The sequence below is a fragment of the Psammomys obesus genome, unplaced genomic scaffold, assembly GCF_907164565.1.
Source record: "Psammomys obesus unplaced genomic scaffold, mPsaObe1.curated_primary_1811, whole genome shotgun sequence".
NCBI lineage: Eukaryota > Metazoa > Chordata > Mammalia > Rodentia > Muridae > Psammomys > Psammomys obesus.
Window position 1 is genome coordinate 18,927,831 of NW_026596109.1, and position 27,691 is coordinate 18,955,521.

At 40.6% G+C, this 27,691-nt stretch overlaps 1 protein-coding gene across 2 annotated transcripts in view; it reads left to right on the top strand.

Annotated features, from left to right (window-relative positions):
* Positions 1-15,073: 15,073 nt before the first annotated feature.
* Vrk2 (VRK serine/threonine kinase 2) overlaps positions 15,074-27,691 on the top strand; it is a 117,599-nt gene continuing 104,981 nt past the window's right edge. Inside the window, exons 1-2 of one of the 2 annotated variants that reach the window (XM_055628779.1) lie at positions 15,074-15,123; positions 16,690-16,824. In XM_055628779.1, coding sequence (XP_055484754.1) covers positions 16,695-16,824 — 130 coding nt within the window. In that variant the 5' untranslated portion in view covers positions 15,074-15,123; positions 16,690-16,694. Of the gene's footprint in view, positions 15,124-15,225; positions 15,294-16,689; positions 16,825-27,691 lie in introns of those variants that run through there. The other variant, XM_055628780.1, reaches the window with a different exon arrangement.

Consider the following 27,691-nt stretch of genomic DNA (forward strand, 5'->3'; position numbering starts at 1 on the left):
TGCCCAGTATCCCTTGGCTTAGTGTTGATGAAGGGGTTTTAAGGCTCATGAAATTGCAATGCCATAGTGAGCGGGCAAAGCAAAACCTAATCCCCTATAATGGGAAGACCCAGAAGACATTCCAGTCACTACTCATACAAGACAAAAAACGGTGAGGGGGAAACAGCACATTTGAAGAGGATTTGTAACTCTTTTTCTTGTGTTTGACCCTAGCGTTGGAGACACTGCTGCTCAGTTGGATGAATTAAATGCAAAGGGTTTAGTTGGGCCAACATAGACAAATGCCAGCACTGAATCAACAAAGGCAAGGTGATTTTGGTTCTTATAATGAAGATGACCATTTTAGAAGAATGAGTGTAGTTATGTTTCCTTTATAAAATGTATTGACTGTAATGAAGTACATGATCATTTAATAACTTCATTTTTATTATAGGCTGATGTCAAAAGGAAATCATTATTTACTAGTGAAGAAATGTGAATGTACATGTTTTAGTGAGGTTTTTTTTAGCAAAACTATAGGAATATAATTTTAATTATAAAATTTTATTTAAGGAAAACTGATAAATTAAATAGCTTCACCATTTCATGCAAACTAAGGGTTTCCTAGTCTATTAAGAATATTTTGCTTTGGTGTCTGAGCTTTTCCGTTCTATCATGCTATAGGAATTGAAGGCATTGATGTAGTATGTTCAGTGACTCTCAGCATGAGGAATGTCCCATTGAGTATTCATGAAATGATGCAAAGATCAAAGGTCTTTCTCCCTAGTCCACAGTCATAAGCAACTTTCCATAGGTATTCAAATTAGATCAGTCTGGAGAAAAGCATCAAGAATGGGTGACAGAAAATGTCTATGTAGAAAAGAAGCAGTCATGACTGATGGACTATCTTTATATGTATACAACCAGTGTAGTCTATTAAGCAACAGAAGACTGGTTTCTGCTAGTTATCAAAGTATTCTTTTATTTGGTTCATATCTTTATAATGTCATTGAGGCAAACGATAGAAAGGTTGGTGGATTTGTTAGCCATGTGTGGAGGTAGAGTTTATAGAGTCACAGAAAACAGTATAATTTACCATTTTCTTTGACTTAATCAATTGCATAAATTAAAATTACTTTTTGTACATATGGATCAATATATATAAATTTTGAACCCAGTACAGATAGAAATATTAACATAAATTTGTTCCGAGTGTTTTACACTAGAAAAACAAGATTTGTCCAAGAAGAACTATCAAACATGGCAGTGGGGCCAAACAGAAACAGAAATAGTGGCATTACAAAACAGGGTAAAAGTCTCCCTCTAAGCACAAGCTTACTTGTATTTGTGTGATTCCAGGATAAGCAATCAGATGTTCTTAAATAGATGCTTTAGGGATGGGGACAGGCAATGCTCTCCTTTTTATCTAGTAGAGAAAAAGAATGCTGCATGCAAGGTTTTCATGTCAAGTGTTCCCTAGTAAGAAAGACAGTGATTAGCTGTTATTATTGAGTAGGCCTCAAACAATCCCCAAATCTCAGCCTTTAATCTAGATGGAACACGTCTGAATACTGTGTTTGCACTGGGCACCTATTTTTAGGAGCCAGAGCAAGGGAAACTTTTTATCTTGGAGATTCTATTGCTCCCAATTGGGTGCTCTGCAATCCAAGGCTCCCAGAAAGAGGTGACACTTAGGATATTATATGGCAAGTCATATCATTCCCAGTTCAACATTACAGGTTGGAATATAAAGAAGAGAGACATTTCTACTGCAGAGTAATCTGATAGAATAGTTCCTGAGATTTTTTTTTTTTTTAGATTTTTGGCACTTTTATTAAAATACTTAACAAGTTTTATCCCTTCAAAAAGTACCCATAGAAATTATGAAACATGAAATATCTAAATGAAAGCTAATTCAATTATCCAATAGTTCCTTTAAAAGTTGGGATTTTTTGGTTTTTTGTTTTACTTTTTTGATAAATTTTTTGAAAAGCTTAAACAGCTCAATAGAATCTAATTAGCTATTCTATCTTCCTATAAATAAATAAAAGAGAAAAGTGGTAGACAGGCTTTTAGGAATGAAGATATCAACTTAATTTGCAACTCACATTTTCTTATATCTGTAGCGTCTTCTTCCGGTTTGGCCTGTGTCCACCTTTTGTCTCTGCCTTAAATTGTCTCCTCCCTGGAATGGCACTCTGACAGGCTCTGATTATCCTCTCTCTCTATCATTGCTTAGACTGGGGACCATGTAGCTTTAAATCTATTTAAGTAAATTTGAGTTTCGACTTAAAAAAAAATCAGGTCTCATGTATTACTCATTATGTACCCATGGCTGCCTTTGAACTCATCTTTCTCCCTTTGCCTCTCCAGTTCTAGGATTATGGGTGTGCACCCTCATGCCCAGTTTATAGACTGCTCCGGAAGAACCAAGGTTTGTGTGCATGGTAGGCCAGCAGCCTGCCAGCTAAGCTTCATGCCCAGCCCTAAGATTCTACGTTCACCAAAGAAACTTCCACTATCATTTACAAACAAAAATAACTAGTTTGGCTTTGATCAAAGACAAATTTTGTAATTGTCAGAATTTGCATGATTTTTCTACGCTGTTTTTTTTTTTTTTTTTTTAGCCATATTTTCCATTGGCCATATTAAATTAATCGTACTGCCTCACCAAGGAAGATTTACGCTTACGTCCTGATCTCTGATGAGCACAACCTTTTGGCTGAGGCAAGATGAGCTATTGAACTGGTTCTCCCACTTAGGTAACAATGTGTTAACAGAATATAGGCAGCTCCCCTAGCCTGCTTCTAGGTTACCTAGCAACATCTGATGTCATCATTTGCCACCTCCAAGTATGTATCAAGTATGTACCAGACAAAAACAACTCACTCGACATGCCACCCCTGCTCTCTCTTACTCCTCTTTCTTTCCCTCCCTCTGTCTTTCCGCCTCTTCCTTTCTCTGTCATCATGGGCGCCCACCTCTTTTCCTCTCTCCTCTCCCCCTTTCCCACAATAAATCTCCTTTGTACCAGATCTGTGTGTGGCTTAATATATATTATAATAACAAAGGGTTCTTAGAGTCTTTTATAAGGAAGCCATCTCATTTACAAAGGACCCATTTATAAGCTCTTGTGTCCTGAGGACCTCTCGAAGTTCCATTTTAAAAAACTAGAAAACAGTTCTCTTTGTGGCCAGCCATAAACCAACCTCCACTTTCTTCCTTGTAATTCTCAAGGACAATTGTCAACAGCTGGGGATATCTTGGCAATGAACTGTCTGCTATGGCTTCAATCCTCCAGCACAAGAAAGAAAAGAAGTGGGGAGAATCAAGGGCAGGAGAGAAGGAGGAAAAAGGGAAGAGATTGCAGGAAGTTTTAGGAATGAATCTTAAGATGCCGGGAGCAGGCCAGCATAGCCTAGGATTTGTTCCTGCTTCTCCTTCCCGATACAGAACATCCCTCACAGGTGGGTTAGTGTAGCCTACTCTGTAACTCTGGGTTCTGAAGCCTGGATGAGCTGCTTTGGGGAGCCCCTCAGCTGCTGGGCAAGTGAAGCATGTGCCTTCAATCCTCTCTCTAAGCCCAGCCAGCTTTGCTGAGCTGGGAAAGCTGCTCTCAAGGAATCCTGGGCTTCTGTTGTCCCTTGCTGCCTGTGTGTAAGTAATAAATCTGCTTCGTGTAACGTGTTATGTGTGTGGGTGTTCTGTCTCACCAGACTTAGATAAGCTGGGAACCATCGCGCACGGAACCTGCCTTGCAAGTATCATCACATTGGATGTTAGGATCTAACATATGAATCCGGGGGGGACACAAACATTCGGTCTATAGCATATGTGTTCTGACATTTACATATTTGAAAATATCTCCACTTTTGCTTTCATGCATAAGGATAACTTGACTGTGTTTGCAGTTCTTAAGTGCCATCACTGTGTTCGCAGCTCTGTGGTCGGCACTCTTTCCTTCTCTCGTTTGTAACAAAAAGGAGTCAGGCCCACTCAGTTTTGGAGACGTGGACGTAATTATTCCTTTTGAATTTAAAACTAATTTTACATGCTTATCTTCTAAATAACTGATTTCACTTTTTCAGATAACTCTCAACCTTCAAACACAACTCTCACTTCAAAGGGAATAAAAGTTTGTTCTGAAGCCAAATGTGAGTGACAGTGGACCAGGTATTTCCACGTTACCGGAAATACTGCGTGGCAACAGTTTTATGAAAATTTATAATAACAGAACAAAGAAAATGAAGACACCTTCAAAATACATTGGTGGAAACAGGAGGCATGTAGGTTATAGAAAACCTGGAAAGCCTCTCTTGGGATGCTTTCTAATGGCATTCTTAGCATTTGGATTAGCTTTTTGGATTGTATTTCTACGAATACATTAAGGGTTTGATAGCAGGGTATCAGGGCAGGCACAGAATGTGTTGGGCAATGAATGGCTTCAACACGACTAAAAATAGCACAAGAGAATTTAGCCTTGGTCTGGAACATTTTAACTCTGCGTAATCATGCCATTTAGTCAATTGGTCATCTGTAACATGTGTTGGGCTTTTTATCCACCTGAGCTTAAATTCACAAAACTAATTGTGTTGCATTCAGTTTGGTTTAAAATTTAGAATGCTCCCCCCTAATATTTCCCTCCCCCAAAAAAATGTTCTAATGCTCTGAATTTGTTAACATCCAGAAATGTCTTCCCAGAAGTCATTACATCAGGATCTTGGCCTGAGGTGCAGACTCTGGCTGGCTGGTTGGGCTGTAGGTGATCATGAGCAGCTTCTGCAGGAAGGCAGAGGCAGAGAAAAGTTGAGTATGATACACTGTTGCCTTTAAAGATCCATGAGGCAGTAAGCCAATAAATGTGGGCTGGCTCTAACAGCTGGAAAATTTGTGGAAATGGATCCCATTGTGGAGCTACTTAAATTTCATTTTCAGATTTCTACCACCCCATCTCCCAAACTGTAAGAGAATAATTCCATACCATTTAGGCCACAAGTTTACAGTAATTTGTTAAAGAGCAATAGAAAATAAATGATGCTATTTTTAGCTTCATATGTAAAGCTATATAAACAACTACATCAAACATTTTTTTTTTAAAGAATAGTTTCAAATCTTTATTGTAATAAATAAGTTTTAACTTTTCCGGGAAAATAGTCTCCAAGTTTTAGGATATTTCCGTGTAAGTGGTAATATTTCTCTGCTGGGTGCTCTACTGAGGGCTCTGTTTCCCAGTTTTGTTTTAAGGTCAAATAGAAATAGAGATGGTTTGGGGAGAACTCGCTGTGATTTCCTGCTAAAAACTATCTTGTGCAGATCAGGTTATACAAGGGAAAAATACACTGGTGAAATAATGATCTATTTTCCAAATTTTAAGGTTTCCAGAATAACTCTTCAATCTGGAATTAAAAGAACCCCAATGTGAGTGTAAATAATTTAGTTGTTTCCAAGTCCCTCTGGAGTCCAGGTAAATGCTTCCAATTTTTAGTAAGTATTGCCAACTCTAATTAGGAAATCTAACTGCTCAGTAGCCAGAAAAATCAAGAATTGTCATCTTGTTGTTTGAGGAAGACTAACTTAATAGAGCTAAAAATCGTGGGCCTGAGAGACTTCCCTTTCTTACTTTGCCATGCTGTGTGACATTACGCCTTAGCGATGTTGTGTGCTGTCCCTAACACACCAGCATCCTCCCTTCCTCCTTGGACCTTTGCACATATGCTCTCTTCTCCCTTTCCGTTTTCTAACACCTCTTAATCATTCATATCCCGTTTCAACTATTACTCAACTATTAACTCCTTCAAAGGTTTCCTTTGACCCTGCCTGCTGGTTTAAATTAGTTAATTCTTTAATTCTGTCAGTAATAATTTCATAGCAGTTCCTCCTGCTGTTCCTTTTAAGAAGACAGACAGCATGTCGTTTACAGATATCAGGCTCACAAATGTTTGAGTGAAGAAATGGATCTAGGCTGCCTGTATGGCTCTACTGGCCATTTCTGTACATCTCACCTCATTCTCTATCAATCTATCTCAGTCTCAGAACATGAATGGCATCTTTCACCTTTGTTCCCCATTGTTCAATTCAATGCAAAAACAACCAACCAACCAAACAAACAAACAAACAAAACCCAGCTAACCAACCAACCAACCAACCAAAGAAACACAAAACAAAACAGCAAAAACTAAATTTGTGTTTTCAGAGATCGCTGAGCAATTACATTAGATATTGCCAGTGCATGATGGCTCCCTCTTGATGAGAAAAACACGTCTCAGTGGTACCAGCACATCACTCCGTGAGACCATGCAGCATTCATGCTCCAAATGTCTCTGTTCATGTTTGTGCCTCTGTTGATGAGACACCTCTGTTTGCCCTGGAGCTCTAACAGCTCCAGACTTTGTGCTATGATAGCGTTTTCTTGGCTGGCATTTTCCGCACTGAATTCTGAGTATATGTGTCTTTTAAAGAGCGTGTTGAACAAGAGTATTACTTGTCTTTCTTCGGTGTTATTATTTGTGAAGTACTTTCAGCACAAGTGATTTAACGTTTCTTGTGAATGGCCTATTTAGTATTTTCTGTTGTGAGCACAGAAGTTTTTCCTTCTTAAAGTTATATTGGACATTCCCATGAAAATTTGGAAATTTGCTCACATTTTATTGCCCAATGCTTTGGATAACTTTCTTTCTATAATGGTTTCTGTCATTATTTTCTGTTTGTTATTTATTTATTGGTTTCTTTTTGTTGTAAGTAAATGTTTTCCATGAAACTATTAAGCATGTTTTAAAAACGAGGGTCCTGTAGATGTGATGTGAACAGCTACCTCCTACTCCTTCTGCCATTATGTCCTCACCACCATAGGCTGAACCCTAGAACGGTAAATCATCACGAACCCTTTCTTTTCCTTCCTTCCTTCCTTCCTTCCTTCCTTCCTTCCTTCCTTCCTTCCTTCCTTCCTTCCTTCCTTCCCTTCTTCCTTCCTTAAGTTGTCTTTGTCAGTGTATGTTCTACAGCAACATAAAGGTAAGTCAAGTGGAAACTCCCACATTTCGCCAATCAGAGCCCTTCTCTCTATAGGATGTTTACCTTCCTTTACTTCTGGCCAATTGGGAACCAGATTATGACACCTCAGAATAACCCATTTGAACATGAAGGTTATTGTGAGCTGGAAACAACTACCAAGGAGCAAATGTAGGAGCACTCTCTGACCTCCCCATCCCCCAACACACACACATTTTCTGCAAAAAAAGCACAGTAGAATTTTCTCCATGGAAAAGCAACATTAGGTTTGTGTGTGAATTTCTTTTTCTCTTCAGTATGAAACAAATGACTTTGGAGGTTGAAGGGACTGTTCAGTGGTTAAGAACACTTCCTGTTCCAAGTGCACTTCTCAGCACCCACATGGTGACTCACCGTCACCAGCAACTTCTGTTCGGGGGATCCAATGACCTGTTATGACCTCTGCTTCAACAGGCATATGCACACAGTGCACATTCACACCCGCAGGCAGAGTGTCCCTACATATAATGTAAAATAACATAACAAGAAAAGATAACTTTTATGTTTATAGCAAGCCATACTGATTAACTTACAGCTATTGTACCTTTCCTAGTTGCTTTTCCATAATTTGCTGTGCCCAGGAGTCCTAAGACTTTGTTTATCCAGTTATTTTTCCAGTCTCTGTTAAGATGGCATATGAGTCTCCAAGTCTAACTTTTTATTTTTTACTTCCTTTCCCTTAGAGCTTATGCAAGTTAAAATAAGGAGAAAAAAAAAAACTTACATCAGCAAGAGGGCATAAGCCCTTTCTTCTTATTCTGTTTTCTCACTTTAGTTTTCCAGCACCTGCCGAATATTCAACCACTATTGTCAGTGCTGGTGACATGCTGTAAAACCCCTGCTTTTCAAGATTTGTAATGAAGTTGAACATAATTAAATATCCATCTAAAAGAAGTGGTTGAACGAAGATCCATCTATGTTTTGGAATAGTAGAAAATGTGTAAAGCTAAATGTGCAACTGGCAAGTCCACTTACAGAGTCAGCAGAAGTCCTCTCTGAATTGTTTTCTTTAGGTAGCCCTATGACTTCTTGTATCTGCTTCTCCATATTTTCCCAAATATTTATGAAGCGTGTATTTATAATAAAGAGATTTAAGAATTATGATGATTTTGTGGGTTTGCTTGCTTGAAATAACAAGAACTTTTTGTCAAGAAGACTGAGAGTGAGAAAGCCCAGTTTCTGTCAGTAGCTTTGCCTCGTGTAAAGGGACAATGAAGCAGGTTATGTTAGGTGTTATGTGCACATTAGCTTTCCACTGTATCACTAAGCCCTGAACTAGATGATGAAAACTAGAGAAACCCTGCATAAACGTGTTACACTAAGACATTTGTAAGTCCCTGTGAAAAAGGAAAGAGTCATTGAGACAAAGTCCCAACAGACCTGGCCTATAGGTCAGGTTGAGTGCTTTAAGAGTTCTAAAAGTGAAAGTCTGTTTGGCCCTCTACATATTGCAGAGTGACAGAGATGGAGCCGAGTGGAAGAAGATAGCCATCTGCATGCACCTGGAGCCTTGCACCATGGTTTATACCTCAGCAGTAGACAGTCATAAACAGTCTACTGCAGGGAGGGAAGAGGATAAAGTTTACTTAAGGGTATACCTCCCATTGTTGGAATGGCTCGGTATTCTAAGGGAACAGAAGATTCCTCCCAGGTCTCCTAGCGGACAGTAATGAAATGCATGAAAGGATAACTGTAAAGGTATAGCTGACATGGTGTTATGCTGAGTTCTTAGACCCCCAAAGACCACTAGGAATCGACTCTGCTGCAAATACATGAAGGTTTATTCAATACAAGCTAGAGCCCAGGTCGCAAAATTTCCTGCCGAAGCAGGAGGTCTAGGGGAACAAGGTTTTTAAAGGGGAAACCACAAGCAGGGGGTTTCCAAACCTTGGCATTACATGATTGGGTAAGGTAAATTAACATTTGAAATGATTGGTTTACTTTAGGTGTCAAGATCATATTGGTCCTGGCCTGGCCTTCTGGGGGATACCTGATCATGAGCTACACCTAGAATGTGCTGATTAGCTGTTGCTAGGGAAGAAGAACAATTAGCACACTTTGTGGTCACAAGTTAGAGGCCATCTGGGTGGATTTCCAGGAAATGGTATTTCTTAGGTGCAGGAAGGGGTGCTGCATGCCCAATTACTCCCTGCAACGGGATTGACATGTCTCAATTTACCTGGTCCTTTGTAAACTTTTATCCAGGACCTCAGCCATGCTGCCCCAAGACTCTGATTTTAAACTTTGGAACTCTCAGTGGCACAGGAGGAAACTGTCTTGCTGGTCTCTAAGCAGGTCATCAACTCAAACTCAACTGAGTAGACACATGTGCGCGCGAATGATCAGGCCAGCTCTCCTCCCTCCTTTTTCAGCTCAAGCGTTTCACTATTGCAGTGAAATAGTGGGGGAGAGGGGAAATTAAAGTATACATACAGTCATATTGTTGACTTTTAATGTTTGAATTTGGAAAATGGGCGTGGTGAGATAGTATCTAGTAAAATATTGGCTTTTTTCGACATTTGAGAATTTAATACACAATTGCATCCAAATTCTACAAAATAATGTCTCTGACATAACTGTATGGTTTTTCTATGCCTGTCCTAGCTCTGAATAATAACACAGAGATCTATTTATTATAATCTCAGGCCTTAGCTTATTGTTGTTCCCAACTACCTCTCACAACCTGTGTTTAATCTATGTTCCTGACATAATATTCTCATTCTGCCATGTGCTTATTCATCCATGTCTGACGGGAACTTCCCTCTCTTGTCCACACCTGAGACCCTTTCCCTGGGCTCAGAAGTCCCAGCCTCCTGTCTTGTCTAGCTATTGGATGCTCACCTCTTTTTTTAGCCAATCAGAAGATGATGGAGAACAATGTTCACAAAAATTTGAAATAGGAGATGCTTCATAAATATGATAATGCCAAAGTCCGGCCTGTACTCAACCCTCTGGGTACAGGAAATCAGCACTTGAATACACGGTACACAAAAATATCATGCCAACACTCTGGAAAGTGCTTACTGAGCTTGTTCACAACCAACAAATGACATTTTATTTTTTTTTAAATTGTGTCAGTGTGTGTGTGTGTGTGTGTGTGTGTGTGTGTGCGTAAATGCAAGAGCCCAAAGAGTTGAGAAGAGGTGTCAGATCTCCTGGAGCCAGAGTTATAGACAATTGTGAGCCACCTGAATTTCATTGAATTTAGATCTGCTATTCTGAATTATATGGACAACCAATAATCATGTCATTTGGATGGTCATGTTCATACTTTAAACTGGTCTCATGTTAGTCAACATTACTATGACAAAATACCTGAGGAAATCAACCTAAAGTGAGCAGGGATTTGGCTCACCAGTTCAGGGTTTGCAGAGACACCCTTATTTTGGTACTGTATTAAAGTTGGAAGGATGTGTGGCAGAGAAGATGATCATCTCATGGTAGCCAGTCAGCAGAGAGAAAGATGAGCTCTAGGGCCAAGATACACTCTTAAGGCATGCTTCTCGTGACCTGTTTTCTCCAACTAGGTCCAACTTCATGATAATTCCTTTCAGTATGAACTCATCAATGAATTAAAATATTACCAAAGTTCACATCTCATTGGTCCAATCACTTCCCCAAAGCCCCAGAGATGAGGGACCAAACTTTCACTACACGAACCTTTGAGACAGTTCATGTCAAGTACAGCATCTCCTATACAAAGATATGAAAGGACATAGATGTCTGATCAGGTTGTATTTCTGACAGGTTTGGAATCTAATTCCTTGAACTGCATTGTTTTCAAATTTTTCTGTGTCAGTAATTGCTTAGCTCTCTAGGGATTGTAGGCTTAGAAGTTGTAAGTGGCCTTCTGATTTTATAAAACAAAAGGTATCACTTTGGCAGGCAAAGTATTTCACTGTCTCTTTGTATCACATTAATAACAAAGATTGTTTTCTTTTTTGAAATGTTTCGTCTGTGCAACATCTTTAACACTTTAATTGATTTTTAGATGATGTTGGCCTTGTAATAAGCTCACTAAATGCTGGGGTTTTCCTTATTCCTTTTAGCTGGTGTAAGCATTTTACAACACCTAGCCCTTTGGAAAACAGAGCGCTCACCAAACCCAAGAGTTGGCACAGAACCAAGAAAGGCTTTTTGCATGTTGGTGTCAAATCAGTCATAGCTTGTAAAATCTATCAAAATACGTTTGTTTGAAATCCTAATTTTCCTAATCTTTTTTTTCCTGATGACTCAATGCTTTCCTGTCTAAATTCCTTTCTTTCTTGTTTCTCATCACATTCACTCAGACGATATTCTTTCACTAGTTCCAAAATTTGTATTTCTATATTCTGTCAGTTTTCATCTTGAAACATACACGCAGCAATATGCTCTGAATCATAAAATTCTGCATTAAATCCTAACACTTGGAAAATGTACTCAATGTAGGTTTACCTGCACTACTGATCTTCTTTTTAATTAGTACAAATTCATTACTACTTGAAAGTCATTAATGTTATGTTGTACAGGCAATTCAACTAGCCCTCCCTTAGGGACCTTTAGGGTCCCGACCACTTCCTATGACACCATCTGGGCCAGATACATAGTGACAGGTCTACCACTTCCTCTCTCTCTCTTACTCTTGCTCTCTTGCTCCTCTCTCTTACTCTCTCCCCTTTTTCTGTCAGCATGCCCTTTCCCCATCTATCTGTCTGTCTGTCTGTCTGTCTGTCTGTCTGTCTCTGTCTCTTTCCCTCTCTGTCTGTCTGAGTGAGCCCTCATGGCTCACTCAGGCCCTAACTCTCTTCTGCTCCCCTTCCTCCAAATAAACTCTTTCATATAATATCTGTTGTGGTATCATTTTTAAAATAATAATAATTAACATCTATGAAACTTGTAACTTTGTTGGAACATTAGGAAGATTTTGGCTGCAAGGAATATAAACCTCAAGCTCATGGCTTGGTGGATGGGGACCGTTGACAGTTTATGGCGGTGGAAATGTGTGCTGCTGGAAGGTCAGCCGAATTTGTATGTTACTAACAGCTTCAAGGATGCAGCTTCTTCCCATCTTGGTCTTCTGACATTCTTTTCTTTTAAATCTGTTTTATAAGTCATCAATTTTAAGTGTATGATTAGGATTTTGGCAAGGTTGTAAGTATGTAAGCACAACTCAACACATTTCCATCCATCCATAAAGATCCTATAGCTGTCTGCATCTCCTCAACCCACACTCTGGCAGCTTCACTTAACCGGAACACTCCAATGTAGTCCCATGCATGTCTCCTTCCATTCATGTGGCAGGTGCTTGAGATCAGGTTGGTGCTTGGATCACTAGTTTGCTCTGTTTTGTTGCTGGGTGAGATTTTATCATATAAGATCTTTATTGCTTGTAGTTTATCATTCACTAATAAATAAGAATTTGATTCCAGTTTGGGGCTTTTATGGAATCAGCAGCTAATCAACATTTGTAAGCCTGATTTTGCTGATATGGGACTGCATTTCTGTTTTTCAAAAGTTGCATGCCTTCCTAGGTTGTGTGATGGACTCTTTTCTGTTACGTTTGGCGCTTCAGCCATTCTTTTCTCTAACATATTCACCGTGTGGCCTGTGTCAGTAATTTAGTAACTCTAAGGGTTTTCAGATTGACTCCTGAGGTATTACACTGTTTATTTTCACATGATTCTTATTTATAGCCTAATGTCATGTCCTAGTACCCTACTATTCACCTCATTTTGGTTTACCACACTGACACTGTGTCACCTCATATTATCTCAAGAAGAGTGATTTGGTACAATAAGGTATTTTGTGCTGGTTTGAATGAGAAATTCGCAGATAGCCTCAAACATTTGAACACTGAACACTTGGCACTGTTTGGGGAGGTTTAGTTGGCACTACCTTCCTGGATGTAGTCTGTGATTGGCTTCAGCATTAAAAGTCTTCTGCCATCTCCAGCTTTGTTCTCTTTGTTTTGTGCTTGTGGTTCAAGATGTGAGTTCTCAGCTCGCTGTTCCTTCTGCCATAGCTGCTGCCTATTGGCATACCCTTGTTCCATCACCATAGACTCTTATCCCTCTGGAACCATAAACCAAAAATAAACCCTCTCTTCCTTAAGTTGCCTTTGGTCATGGTGTTTTGTCACAGCAAAAGATCTGTACTAATACAATCATATCCACATAACTTTCCCTTGTGATTATCTTCATAACCATCCTATTATTAATTATGGTTAACCTCTGAGTATGTCTAATTTATCAGTGAAAATTATTTATAAGTAAAATAAAAATTATCTTGTCTCAGAAATGATCTTACAGTAAAAACAATCACAGAATATATAAGGTTTTGTTCTATCTCTGGTTTCAGATATTCTCTGGGGATCTTGGAATATATTTTGAACGGATAGGATGGGAGGTGTATGTGGGACCTCACGGTTGTTCTCCAGCTTTACTTTTGAGGCAGGATCCCTCACTGAAGCTGAGGTTCATCTCTAAGATAAGGGTGGTGGGTCAATGAGCTTCACTGACCCACTTGTCTCTCTTCCTGTCACCTACTCCCTTGGGTTATTGGAGCTCTCTGGACAGGAATGTCCTACGTAGGGAGGATGAACTTAACGCTCAGCTCTTCCCTTGTGTTCCCCCCTCCCAAGTGATGAGATCACAGGCCTGTGCCACGGGGCCATTTTATGTACTAGGGATTTTGTTGAGGACTTCTTACAGGCCAAACAAACATTACCAAGGAAGCTACAGCCCTGTCTCCAAAATGTGTTTTAAAAATACTTTATATCCATATCATCTAGTTCTCTTAAGAAACAGTCTCATATCTTCTTCCATTTTTGGAGTTTGATAAAAATCCCGTTTTCTTACTTCCTCAAATTTAGGGATAAGATATTATTACTACCAGGCAAGAATAAGACCACTACCACAAGTTTGAGTCAAATTTGAAGCAAGCTTTATTAAACACTGGCCAGGCCCATAGCCCAGATTCCCAGAGAATGGCTACAAATTGCATCAGTCAGAGGCTTATGAAAGGAAACATACAAGGCTGTGTTTTTTCCTGCCTTCGTCTAATCAGGGGCATGCAAATATCCTGACATAATTTCTGCCTATGTAATCAAACACAACCTGTGCAGTTAAAGCAAGCAATCTTGTTTTCAGAAGGGAAAACCAGTGGCTTGTCTTACATGAACAACAGCCCCAGCATTCCTAGAAGTTACCTGTCCTTGGGCAAGAGGAGCTTACAGGTTACAGGCATTTTTGTTTTATATAGATCTCTTAGGAGAGTAACTTAAAGTTCAGACATAACTTTAGCTCTCACAGACAGTTTTTCTTTTCAGTATTTGCATCTGGGAAATATTGACTGTTTCTAGGTAAGAAACTTAAGTCCTGCTTAAATAGTTGGGGTTTTGTTTGTTTGTTTTCAAGACAGAGTTCCTCTTTGTACCCTTGGCTCTCCTGTACTCAGTTTGTGGACTAGGATGACTTCAAACTTACAGAGATCTACCTGCCTCTGCTTCCCGAATGCTGGATTAAAGGCCTGAGCCAAAACAGATTTGTTTTGTTTACTCTAAAACATAAACTCACTGTAGATCGTTAAAGACTTAGAAATACTGAACATATTTCTCTCAGTTCGCATAGCACCTTGAAACCCAGTAACTAATCTTTTCCATCTTAGAGATGGGAAGGTAGAAATGTATTAACTAAAATTATGTTTTCAACATTATCCAACTCACACGTGGCTGAACTAGGCCTTAGAGTGATCACACCCAGGTGCGGGGCCCAGAGGGCTAGGCGTTGGGTGTGCCTAGCTGCTGGGCAGAGCTGGGTCCACTTGAAGTCGGTTGGTGCTCAGGGCTGGTACAGGAAGTCTTCAGTCCTTCCTGTTGAAGCGCTGGCCTGGCTCACTCCACCCCGCGCTCCTCTGCGGGCTCTTCCGACCGACCAGGGGGAGTCAGGTGCTCGGAAAGCCTCCGTCCTCCTCGGCGCCGCCCCTCCACTGTCCCGGGGGCGGCCCCGGGCGGTCCTCGGCGGCGGGAAGGCGGCCCCGGAGGTCGCCCTGCCCCTGGGAGGCGCCTGGCCCGGCCCGCCCTGCTGCCAGGCCTTGGCGGCGCGGGCACCCGGGCGGCAGGTCAGTGTCCCCTCCGTGCGGGCTCCGAGCCCAGCCTCGGCCCCCCCACCCCCCCGGGACGGACGGACGTCCCCGAGGGCCGGAGGACAGCACACTCGACGGGGACCGGCGGCCGCTCCCGCCGGGCAGCAGCGCTCCGCTGCGGTTTGGATTTCCCGCTCCGCCCCAGGGTCGTGCTGCGGGCCCCAGGGGGGTTTCGGCGGCCCCGGGCTCAGGGAGAGAAGGGGAGGCGAACACTCGTGACAACTTTTCTCGAAAGCGTTTGTCCTGGTTGGACTCTCGGGCCGTCGCTGTTACCTTGTCACCACGCTGGGTCGTCTGGGAAGCGGGGACTTTTGTAGATCTGTTGAGTGATTGGTGAAGGAGGGCTCAGCCCACCGCGAGCCGTGGTCCTAGTGTGTGCAGTGAAGCCCCGCCGGCCCAACCGGTCAGGCAGGGAGTTAGCCGAGGAGCCGGGCTCTGGTGGCGGCTTCAGGGCCTGCCTGAACTCCTGCTTGGAGCTCCTGCCCCGACTGCCCCTCAGGATGGACTGACGTGGAATAATCCCAAACTGCTTTCAGCCATGCGGTTCATCACAGCAATGCAAGCCAAACTCAAACAAAAGTTTCCAGTTTGCTTGTTTGTTTTTGTTTAGAAATAACCACGGTTACTTTCATGTTTAGTTTCAAGCATTTATTCTGATGTTTATTAATTACACGCTCCCTAGGAACGTTCTTGGTCAACCTAAAAAAGTTCACATTAGTAATTTGCTAGTATTATATGTAATAATTAATTAATAAAAGTTGTATGGCCTTCCTATGGGTTGTAAAATTTCTCTTATCTGTATAGCTGTATTCTCTAAGGCAAAGTTGTTTTCTCACTGATAGGCAGAAAGCCAGAAACAACCTGAACTAGCCAGTGGCCTGATCTACCGGATAGCCATGAAAGCCCTTTTGAATTGACCGGTCATTCCCAGGTGGTTTGCCTAGTGGTCATAGTGTTTGACCTTTGAACTTAAGGCTGTACCCTTCCCCAATCACTAACAGCCTCATGTTTAACACAGCGTTTTCAACAAATGCAGTATTTACGTGTGAATGAAATAACTTTTTTAAGGTATATTCTGTAGTCTTGCTAAGTATTAATAGACCCGTAAACAGATTTTTAAAGTATTCCTTTATATGAGGCACAGTAGATGTTTTATTTTTCGTAGACTTATTTTAATTTTTAATTATGTCATGTCTGTCTGTCTGTGTCTGTGTGTGTCAAGCACGTCAGGCCGGGAGCTGGAGTTAGAGTGTAGTAAGCTGCCCTGTGGATGCTGGAACTGACTCCAGGTCCTCTGCAAAAGCATTGCCTGTTCTTAACCATCCGCCATCTCTTTAGTCCCAGCAGACATATGTTATATATATTATATACAATCCAGTAGCTCTTAGATTTCAAAGTGTCTGAATTTCCAACCGAATAGGTGGACGGCTTCTCCAGCTGGAATTGACTTTAGGATCCTAATCTTAGCTCAGGGAAAGACATTGGGACGAATGAGTGTCAATGCTAGAGTTTTAACTATTTGTTTCATCCCTCTGCCCACAGACGTGATGGCACCCAGAAACAAGTACAGGCTTCCAGTGCCACTTCCAGAAGGCAAGATTCTGGAAGACATGGAAGGAAACCGGTGGGCCCTGGGCAAGATGATAGGCTCTGGAGGGTTCGGACTGATATACTTAGGTAATGTATGACTAAAGCCCCAAGTGTAATTATGTCTGCAATCATTGTAACTATGGTAACAACGGTATTTTAAGAGCTGGCCGAAATAACAGAATTCATAGATTGTTTTTTTAAAGTAATTTGAAGACAGTTAATGTTCAGTACATTAACTAAACATTAGGATCAAGTCGTAAGTGACACGACACGTTCCCTGTTCGTGTTTTTCCCCAGTAGCTTGTAGAAGTCGTTTCACAGCATAACTGCACAATCTGCCAGACAGAATATGAATTTTCTTTTTGAGGACTTGTTTTCCTGTAACTACTCATTTTTTTAATAGCTCAGAAACAACAATGGCATGAATTTATACATTTTGTGATTCTTTTTAGAAAAGTATTTACTATATTATGTGTGTGATCTGTGTAGGACATGTTATAGGGCACCTGTGGAGGCCAGAGGACAACCTTCTTTCTCTCTGTCCACTTCTGTGTGGGTTCTGGGAGGCCAAGTCAGGTGGTCAGACTTTTGGGAGAAAGCTCCTTCCCCTGCTGAGCTGTACCTCTAGCCCCTCCTTTTTGACTTTTAATCATCAGTATCTAGGCAACACAAGGCCCACTGTTTCTTGACTATCTTCCACATACAGTTGAGCTTTCTTGACTGTAAGCATCGATTACAAGGAACGAATGAACTTCTCTTGTGTACCTGGAGTTTACTAGTTATGTTGTTCTTGGGAAAACTGACAAAGTAGATGATCATATTACCTTCTGTGCTCTGTGATGGGTAGGGAACCCTATTCGGGTGTACTTTGACACTGCATTTAAGCATTTAGAAATTACACTAATTTTAAAGAGACCACTTAGGGCTATCTTAATTCTGTGGTGGAATGTGGAAGGTGACTAGGTCTGATGAATAAAATATTGGTAATTACAAAAGAATAACCTGGGATTGGTGTGTACTTCCTGACAGATCTTGGGTACCATGATTTCAATGCCTCCTACCCCAAACTAAGCACAACAGAAGATTCTCTATATATATTCGTTCACCCTATAACTCTTTATCTGTTTCTGTATTTTCTTTGGGGCTTAGGTATGATGGCGCATTCCTGTAATATCATCATTTGAAAGGTAGAGACAAGGTCATATTGATCTTTGTCCTAAGTTCTAGGCCAACCAGTGCTACTTAGTAATACCATGTCTCAAAACAAACAAACAAACAAACAAACAACCTGAGGAGGGGAAAAAAATCCACAAAACAAACAAATAAGGGGTAGGTGACAAAACACACACACACACAAAGCAAAATAAGCTTCTCCCCCCCAATTGACAGTCTAAAAATATCCTCAAAATCTCAAGACAAACAAACAAACAAACAAAAAAAACAAAGACCTTTTTGTTTTGTTCCTCTTTTAGGGGAATTCAGGGTTCCCTGTCAAACAAACATGTTTCTGAATCATGAATGATTAAGATCTTGATGGTTTACCTGTTGTGTTTGTTTATTTTGAGACAGTCTTCAATTGCTGAGCCTAGCCTGGAACTCCCGATCCCCCTGTTCCTTCCAGTCTGGTTCTGGGACTGCAGGCGAAAGCTGCCCTACCTGGCTAGGGTTTTCAGTGAATGAAAGAAATTTAGTGAATAAACAACCGTCTACCTGTCACTTGTGTCTAATGTAATTGGAAAAAAGTGAGGTCAGTGCAAAAACTTCTGAGTTGAATAAAAAGCAGCTTCCTGTTTACAGAGTGTCACTGTGCCTCCTACCTGTGCTCCCTCACCTGTGGGAAGATCAGACAGGGCTAAGTTACTAGAGCCTGTTTCAAACCAAACAGGACACTTGAAGCTTGAGTGCTAGATGAGGCCGCGTAGGCATGTGATGTTCTTCAACAGAAACGGGCTGGTAGTCACCTATACAATTTGAAAATGTCAAAGAACCACAGTGAAAAGAATGAAGGGAAACAGGTGAAGTGTGTTTTACTAGTATGCGCTATTTAATTTTAGTAAATCTAAACAAATTAATTTTAGTATGTTCATATAAAAATAGTGGAAGCCCTCAAGACCTAGAGAGCATCAGGTAAAGAGCTTCATGCCTAGAGATGCAGACCCGTGTCTATTGAGTGCTTGGAGTTTAGTTATCTGTAGAGCGAGTGCCATCTGAGACTCGGGTGTGTGTGTGTGTGTGTGTGTGTGTATGATCTGTGCTATACTGTCCTGACTATAGGTTGAATAAATTATTGCTAATGTTGCTGTAACCTTGGATTTATGGCCTACCACACGCTTACTTTTCTAACTTTTGAATTATTTGAATAATTTGAAAGAACTGGAGAAAAGCTTTGACTAAAATCTTACTCCTTTTCACTTCTTAAAATGTAAATGTTTATCTGTGTTTATTTGAACTCAAGTATATATTGAAGACTGAATATCAGGTTTGCACACTTTTTATAAATCTGTGTATACATGCAGACCACTTGTTTGGCTCTGGTCGTGAAGGGGGCTCTCAGTTGCTGGAGTAATTGACATCCCTTTTCAAGTGCAGAAAGTTCTTTTAGTCTAAGTACGTTTAATTTTATTCTTATCATTTTTTTATTAATTTTGTTTTACAGTGCACTTTAATATTCATTATTTTGGGTGGCATCCCCTGCCACTGTCTGAATTTTAAAAACATATCACTGGGCAAAGACTTTTAAGAAGCAGTTGCTGTAAGAGGAAAGAAGAGCTTCCTCAGAGTTACGTGATGGTGCTTTGTTGCTCTGTCAGTGGGGTGCAGTGAGGCACAGAATCAGCTTCACTTTGTTAGTGCAAGTTTGCACTGATTGTTTCCAAATCTACAAATAAGCAGGTACAGGAGAAGCCCTCTGGTCCTGGTGGGTTTTCATAGTTCTCTTCATGTTGTGCATATAGATGACAAAGCACGTACATTCAAGCTTTTTAAAAAGAACTGCCCGGTGATTCTTTTCAGGTATTCTTCCCAGAGACACTGCTTTGGCAGCCACTTTCTCAGCATGTGTGGCCTAAGGCTGGGAACAGAGTGGCCGCTGCCTGGCTCACTGTGCTTGTACAACTGTCCTCTAGCTTTGAGATCGATAGCCTAGGCCTGTTGGTAATCAGCAACTTGGAGCAGAGGGGAAGGGGCAGAGAAGTTCCCTGTTTGCTCTTGACTTAGAGAGCGACTGTGCCTGGAGCATTCATCGCAATAGTCATAAGAGGGAAGAGAAACGTCTGAATATGAGAACAAAGTCTGCGTCTCTCTTTGAATATGAAAGCGGGTGGAAGGGAGGAAAGGAAACTGGTTAGGGTGTGGGAAAGTTGCTGTCATTTTAGAACCAAATGAGCAAAAAAGTTTCTGAAACTCCAGGGAAGGAGAGAACTGAAGGTTTGAATTCCCTTTAATGCTACATATAACATGGAAGCCACTAACCCAAGGGAGACGTGCATAAGAGGAGCAGAAGTTTTGGTGCTGGGAAATCTGAGTTGAATCTTGACTTGCCGCTAAGTCCCTGACAGACCCAGCAGCCTCTGCCTCATAATCCTCTGGAGTTTTTGTTTCTGTTTTATGTAATTGTAAGAATAATTGTGAGATTAAGTTAGGTTTGTTTAGAGTTTGGAACCTAGTAAGCAGTTAATAAGTAGAATTCATTTAAAATTTCACATTCTAAATACCCGGTACCACAGTGCATTAGGGAGAGACCTTTTATTTGGAGTATTTTCTGTTTTTTCTGCCTTGAATTGTGGCGGATTCAGCTACTAGTGTTGTAAATCTAAGAACACAGAGACTATCCACAGGTGCCTGTATGTTTTATTTGCCACTCTGTATCTGTTCCCTAGGGTGGCACAATGCCTGGTGAACATTTCTATTTAGACTGCTACCTATTTGCTTCAAATACAGAAGGAACTGGGCAGCAGAAATTAATAAAAAGGCAGAAAAGAAAAACTCTGGGATAAATGTCCACGACATTCCTTTACTGTTCTAGTTGGTTGTTGGAGGGACTGTGGCCGAGACTGTGGCACTGGGCCCACACACTGGGCCCACACACTGAGTCCGCTGTGTTCTCTGCTGAAACTATAGGCGTCAACCAAATCCAGCCGGTCGCAGTCGTAGATGAGAGACCTGCGCAAGCTAACTCTAAAACAGTGGTGACCCCCAGCCATCAGGTTATTTTCTTTGCTACTTCATAACTGTAATTTTGTCACTGTTATGAATACTAATGTACATACCTGTTCTCTGATGGTCTTAGGTGACCCCTGTGAAAGATTTGACCTCCCAAAGGGGTTATGGCCCACAGATTGAAAACTACCCCTTTAAAAGAATGGGCACATGCCTTCTTGACAATAAATTACCATCATTGTCTTTTACAAAGAGTAACACGTTGTAACTAAAATTGGCCATGGTGATTTGATCTTTAGGATCGTTATTCATGGATAAGTGGTTAGACTTAGTTGAGTACATTTTGGAGATTTCTGTTATTGCTGTTATGTTATTCTGACTTTGCTTTTCATAAACAGAAGGAAGTTTTGGGGTGTGATTTTTGGAAGTCATCAAATTTAACTTATTTGCTGATCAGGAAATATTTCTACTTATAAAGGAATAGAAGAACACGTTGTAGTTTTGTTTGGTTTATTATTTAGTTGGTTACAATTGACTCACTTCTAAAGTATTCAGAATAACATTCAGAAAAGTCCAGTCATAACACTAGTAGCAATACTAAATGTTATTTTTCCAATATTTTTTAGAGAAGGCAGATAGTCTTGTGAAAATGATGATAATACAAAAGAAGGATGTTTTGTTTTAGAGATTATCGTAGCTCTGTATATTATGTATACAATAAACTAGTTCCCAGTGAAGGCATAGGTAAGAGATGTAAATTCAAAAGAGGAATTTACCTGTCTTTATTTAGTTATTAGATGTGTTAGACCTATAGATACATAAAAATTTCTAGCAGATATATTTTAATTCTTCATGTGCTTTCACATACACATGGGATGTTTGCTTTAAGTTTATACCAGATAGTGCTGAAATCCTTGTAAGTAAGAAAGTTTGTGTTCTGTTTATACAGGGGAGGGATTTTTGCAAGGCTTAGCCTTCATTTGTATTTTCAGTTTTTTAAAAAAAGTCTAACCTTAAAAAAAATCCATTTCCTATTTTACCTCTTCATTTTCAGCAGTTTTATCGGCGCCTTCCCTCTGGGGCAGTTCCTAAGCTACCTGATTCTGCCCCACATTTACTATTTTGTCCCTTCTGCTACACTGTTGCTATACTGCTCTTTGCAGTGGTCAAGGTTTCTTTTCTTTTCTTTCTTTTTTTTTTTCTTTTGGTTCTTTCTTTGTTTTTTAATTTGAAACTCGCTGCTGTGGGGAAGTATCTTCTTTATGAAATGAGCTCACCTCCATTGCCACACAATAAAAGAATTCTCAGCATTCGAGAGCTTCTGGCTTCCCTTATGAAATATGGATGGGCTTTTGCTTCTGAAGTGTGTTAGGTTCTGCTTCTGAGGAGGAGGGAGGAGAGGAATAAATAGCATCAGGTACATTCCTTCATTTGAGACCCAGGGGTATCCATGTATATGAAACAAATTAGAAAAGAATCTAAGAAACTTAAAACTAGGAGTGAGACTTCCCTGGAAACTAGGTCCTCAGATCATGACAGTTTCCACATTTAACGATGCAAAGGTGTGTGTGAAGTTTACACTGCTTCCACGCTTGGTTTTGTAATTATGTGTCAGAGTGTTCGCCTCTTACATCTCTCTCATATGCACTATGTTTTTCCTGAACACTGTACAGTTACTCCGTGTCAAAGACTATTTTAGGAGAAGAAATGGAACACTCGGAATTGTTTCAAGGCAGTTGTTAGAGACATGCACTGTTTCTTTATAAATGGCAGCCAGGTAGGCTGAGCTTTTCCTTGGCATCTCCAATCCAGGGAAATGATTGTGTAGAAAGCTATCCACTGAAGGCCAGAAACATCTACAGATGCAGTGTGATCCCAGGCAATGAAGCATGTGGCCCTTCATTGGCATTAGATGATAACAGGAGGGTCTCCTGGCAGAAGAACTGACTTTTGCTGCGTTCTGTATGCTGCCCCTCCAAACCCATCTTTGATTGGCACCTATGCCCTATTGAAACTGGCATCACACCTTCTGATTGGGCACTGTGCCAGCCTAGCAGATGGGTATGGGCAAAGGCATGCCAGAAACCCAGTATGTGAATCAAGTTTAAGTATCAGGGGCCCAAACTCCCATCCAGGGATATAAAAACTGCAGTCTGTTGAGAGCTTTTTGTGCTTAAGGTTAAAGGACATGCCATTTCTACTCCAGCTTAGAGGTTGATTAATTTTGAAAGTCAAACAGGAACTCCTGTGGTGGTGTCAGGCAAAATTCTGTCTTTGGTGAATGAGAATTACTACTTCATGGAGGGAAGAGAAAGTATTGTAATGAAGTTTCCGGGGAGAGTGATTCCCCCGCAAGTCCTTCCAGCACTTAAGCAGCATGGGATCAGTAAAGATGAATATTTCTGTTCTCCAGCAGAGCCAGGTGCAATCAAAGCCAGATCTGCAGCCCGCTGCACTGAAGAACCCTAAATTTAGAAAGGGCAGGCGAAGTTTAGAAGAACTCTATGGTGGTGGCTCTTCTCACTGATGGAGCTTCACAGAAGTGCACAGAGGAGGAGATAAAGGGAAAACTCCAAATCGAAAACCTTCAGAGGCTCCAGCCTGAAACAGAAAGATTTCTAACAATCCAAAAGAAGAGTTGCGTCCTTTCCCCTCAGTGCAGAAGTCTTTCTGAAATTTTTATCAATAAAAACTTAGGTTACAGAAATGTTAGGACCAACTTAATACATAACTGACTAAACTTCCTATTCTTACTTTCATTTCCTTGCATGTCTATCATGTATATAAACTTTGCTTCTTGAATAATGGATTTTGCATAAAATTGAGTTCTAAACATCATATTCCTTATGATTGTCTCACACCCACCACAGAACTGCCCCCACACCACAAACAGAGGGCACCATCCCTGTCATCATTGTAATTGTATCTCCTAAGTACTCTTAGATTTATAGGCATGCCTATAAGGCCAGCTGTGGCCACGAGCAGCTTTGCTAATCACATTATAACCCTTGCTTTTGCTTTTCCACTGTGTAAACTTTATCTATGGAACAGATTCCACGAGACCGTTGTGAATACTTCAACGTATTCAAAACATATAACTGCCACAAATTAAACTACTAAAACTAAAGCTGGTGCATTGTAACTGCCAAGGAAAACTGGCACGTCCCTCTGTCAGACTGCAGGAGAGTGTGCCATACAGTCCTCGGAAAACACAATTCATCCAGAAGCACTCTTGTCACTTGCTCTGATATTAAACCAGAGAAAGTGACATTAATTAAAGAAATGACACGAGCCAACAAAGGCAATGAAATTCTACGTTTCGGCTTTGCGCAGACCTTAATACAACCTGTTCTGCCCAGTTACTGTGGCCGAATGTGAAGAGAGCGAGGGTAGTGGCTTTTACCCCTCCTTCCCATTCAGAAACATTCTGGAGGAACTAAAGTTTCCTGTGCAGCCTTGGGCTGGTTTGTTAGCATAACCCAGTCACTGCTGGGCCTCCTAGAACCCCGCTGTGTCCTGCACTGCACCCACTGCATTTGGTAGTGCGCGAGGCAAACAGTGAGAGGCAGAGAGGAGTTGGTTGGCCCAGAGGCCAGCCAGTAGAAAGCCTTCCTTGCTCTAGGAATCAAGGAGGCCTGTTGCTGGGACCAGCTGACGGGAAGCCCTTGTGAAGAGACAAGCAGGAGAGAACCCTGCTTTCCCCTTTGTCTCCACAGCTTCCTTACAGCCATTGTTTTACCGGTCATTATTCACATTCCAACCTTTCAGACCCTTGCAGCCTTTCTCGCCTTGCACCATGTGCAGGCCTGATAAACAGTCCTCAGGGTGCAGAAACATGGCCTCACACATCACATTTACTACAAAATGATTTTTTATAGAGAAAAAATAAAGAAATTTTTTTTTTTTTTAGAAAAAAGAGCACTAAATTTTGTGGGGTTTTTGACTTTTTCAAAGGACAATGTCTGTTCTACATATAAAACTTCAAAATCTCATGCTTAGAGACAGTACTGTGTATATTTTGGGGGGCCCTCGAGTAGGGGTAGCATGTGTTTATTTTCTCAGGTGTTCTTTAAAGAATTAGATACCGTGTACTTTATCCATAGATGTTAGGACTTACTGGGAAATGTTGGCCCAGTTAATGCATAATATGGAAGGATTTAAAAAAAATGGCTGCTGTATTAGATCAAGCCACTTCTGTATTTAGAATAAAACAGTTCTACTGGGTAATACTTAATTGAAGTAGATGTAATAACCAGTGCAAACTATTTTAGGTAAAAGTATGGTGTTTCCTGTTGGGTCAACTCTTTGCTCAGCATAGAATGTGTAAGAATTCAACTTTTCAAAGAGTGTAAGCACAAGTAACTTAAACAGAAAATAAACTATTCTTTGCCCGTCTTTTTTTGTCTAGTGCAGGCAATCAAACATGGGGCCAGTCACGCGCTGCACAGGCCCTCTACCAATTCCGTAACTCTGCAATTCTTTTAACCCATGTCCGTGAACAGTGTGATTGAGGCATTTATGCACAGTTACAGACAGTTACAGTTTCCAAGCATAGGTATTTTATAGTTGAGATTTCAAGTTTTCTAACTGTATAATTAGGCATGAAGCTTAATGCACATTTCCCAGATTAGGCTGACAGTGGCTTCAAAGAGACAGTAGTGCTTTAGGGGAGCAAGAAAAGGAGGCCAAAGTTGACACAGACAGAGGCAAAACAGTGAAGGAAAACCAACACGAGTTGTGAAGTCAGGCATTGGAACTATGTCAGTGTTCAGGAGACTGCCTTTAATTTGCAATCCAAGTGAAAGAGAGTTATTGAGCCCAGCATGCCTGCTACCACTTGTTTGACTAGCTCAGAATAGAACACTGAGAGGCAAGGGCTCAAAGTTAAATGAACATTTATACATTTTAAAATCAAATGAAAGATTCAGAGTGTATTCATGAATTAATTTTTTTCCGGAATCCTAAATTTAATCAGCTGGAATTACTTTTAAAGTGTCATTCTATTTAACTTTGGGGAATGATGAATTTGCCTTTTAGTAGGGATGCTGTATTTTATCATGAAGATGAAACAAACTGTCTTTTGTTAATTATTCCCCAGAGACACTGGCCATTTTTCTCTTCCATGCTTAGTGTGGAGTAAAGGCAGCATCTGCAAATTTATTTCAAACAAGACCAATCCGGAGCTTCCACGTGAGTGCAAAGAAAGAATGAGGCTTCCTTTTCAGGTGCCCTGGGAGCCCCACAATGAGCCCTTTTAGAGGGAATGCTACAGCCTTCCTGAGGGGACCTTGACCACAGAGCAGAACATGGGAAAGAATGAAAGAGAATAGCGTGTCCTGTGTGACTGATAACCACCAAGGTTAGCATTTGCAGTCTTAGGAGATCATCAGCTGCCAGGATCTTTTATTAGTCAGTACAAGTGCTAGGGTGCATGGTTTATGTGTCCTGTTTAATTTCTTCTTCTCGGAACTTGGTGAGGATGATCTTGAGGTCTAGGTAGGCAGTGATAGGCCTCTAGGCCACATTTTAAAAGACCTTCTTCGTATACCCTTGAGCTCGGGTTTCTCGGCAATGTGGGCTGGTGTCCCCCGTGAAGGAACACTCTGAGATCATAGCCAGCCAGAGAAAATATGGCAAATGATGTACTTGTGCCAAGCTAATTCCTAACAGTGCAGCTAAATGCAAGATTGACGGTATCGGCAACTGACCCGGAGTCTGCTAGTGCCGATGCTAACGGTGGTGCCATTTTCATGCCCATTGACAACCCAGGACGTGGAGCGCGGCTGATAGGTTTGTATAATTGGGATCACCAAGTCCACGGGAGAACAGTGCATATTTACAGCCAACCCAGTGCTGAGCATGGAAAAGATACACTTAAAATGTGCTACAGCTTAGGTCAGACATGCAGTATTTTAATGAAAGAATATAGTAAGACTAGTCAACCCGTTGTCCTAAAATCAGATGAGAAGTATTTGATGGGTTTTCAGGCTTTTCAAAACTGAATAAATTTATCTGATTTATAGGGATGCTTTATATTTATTTTAAGTCTTAATGAACAGCAGGACAAGGACAATGAAAGGAGGTCTCTAATTATGACACATTATGATATACGTATAAGAAACATACTGAAAGAGAGATAACTTTAGAGATACTGAATTATTCTTAACTGTCTTTTTGTTAGAGGATAATTTAAAGATGTACAGTTTAGAAATTAGGTCTTTTAAAAAAATACTTGGGTAAATAGAATCTTCCTGAGGAATTTGCTTCTTACTAAGGAATTTGTTTCAGATAAAAATATTTTATTTACAATAGCAGTCTAGACTTTGAAAAAGAGATTAGTTCTTTTGAGGTACACAATGGCTGATTATACACAGATGCTCCCATGAAAAAATTAAGACAGTTCATGCAGAGGTGACTTTAGGTATTTGATAGAGGTACTTATTGTGTGTTACAATGATACTTTTTATACAAACAAAATAGAAGTTATTACACTAAATTAAAATAAACATTTCTAGAAAGCCTGATGGCATAATCCTGTGATATCAGTATTGGAAGGCTGTGTGATAGGAAGAACACAGGTTCAAGGCGAGCCTCAGCAACAGCTGCATAGTGAGTTGTGCTCTTTCTCTATCCCCCCTTCCCAAAAATGGGTTTTCAGTTCTTTTTTTTTTTTTTTTTGTAGAATGTGAAAGTAAGGTATTATATTTGATACTGTTTGTATCAAGAGTTCATGTATTATCACAGATCTCCGATGTGAAATGTGAGAATGTAATGAGAATGGTTGAGTATTGGAAAC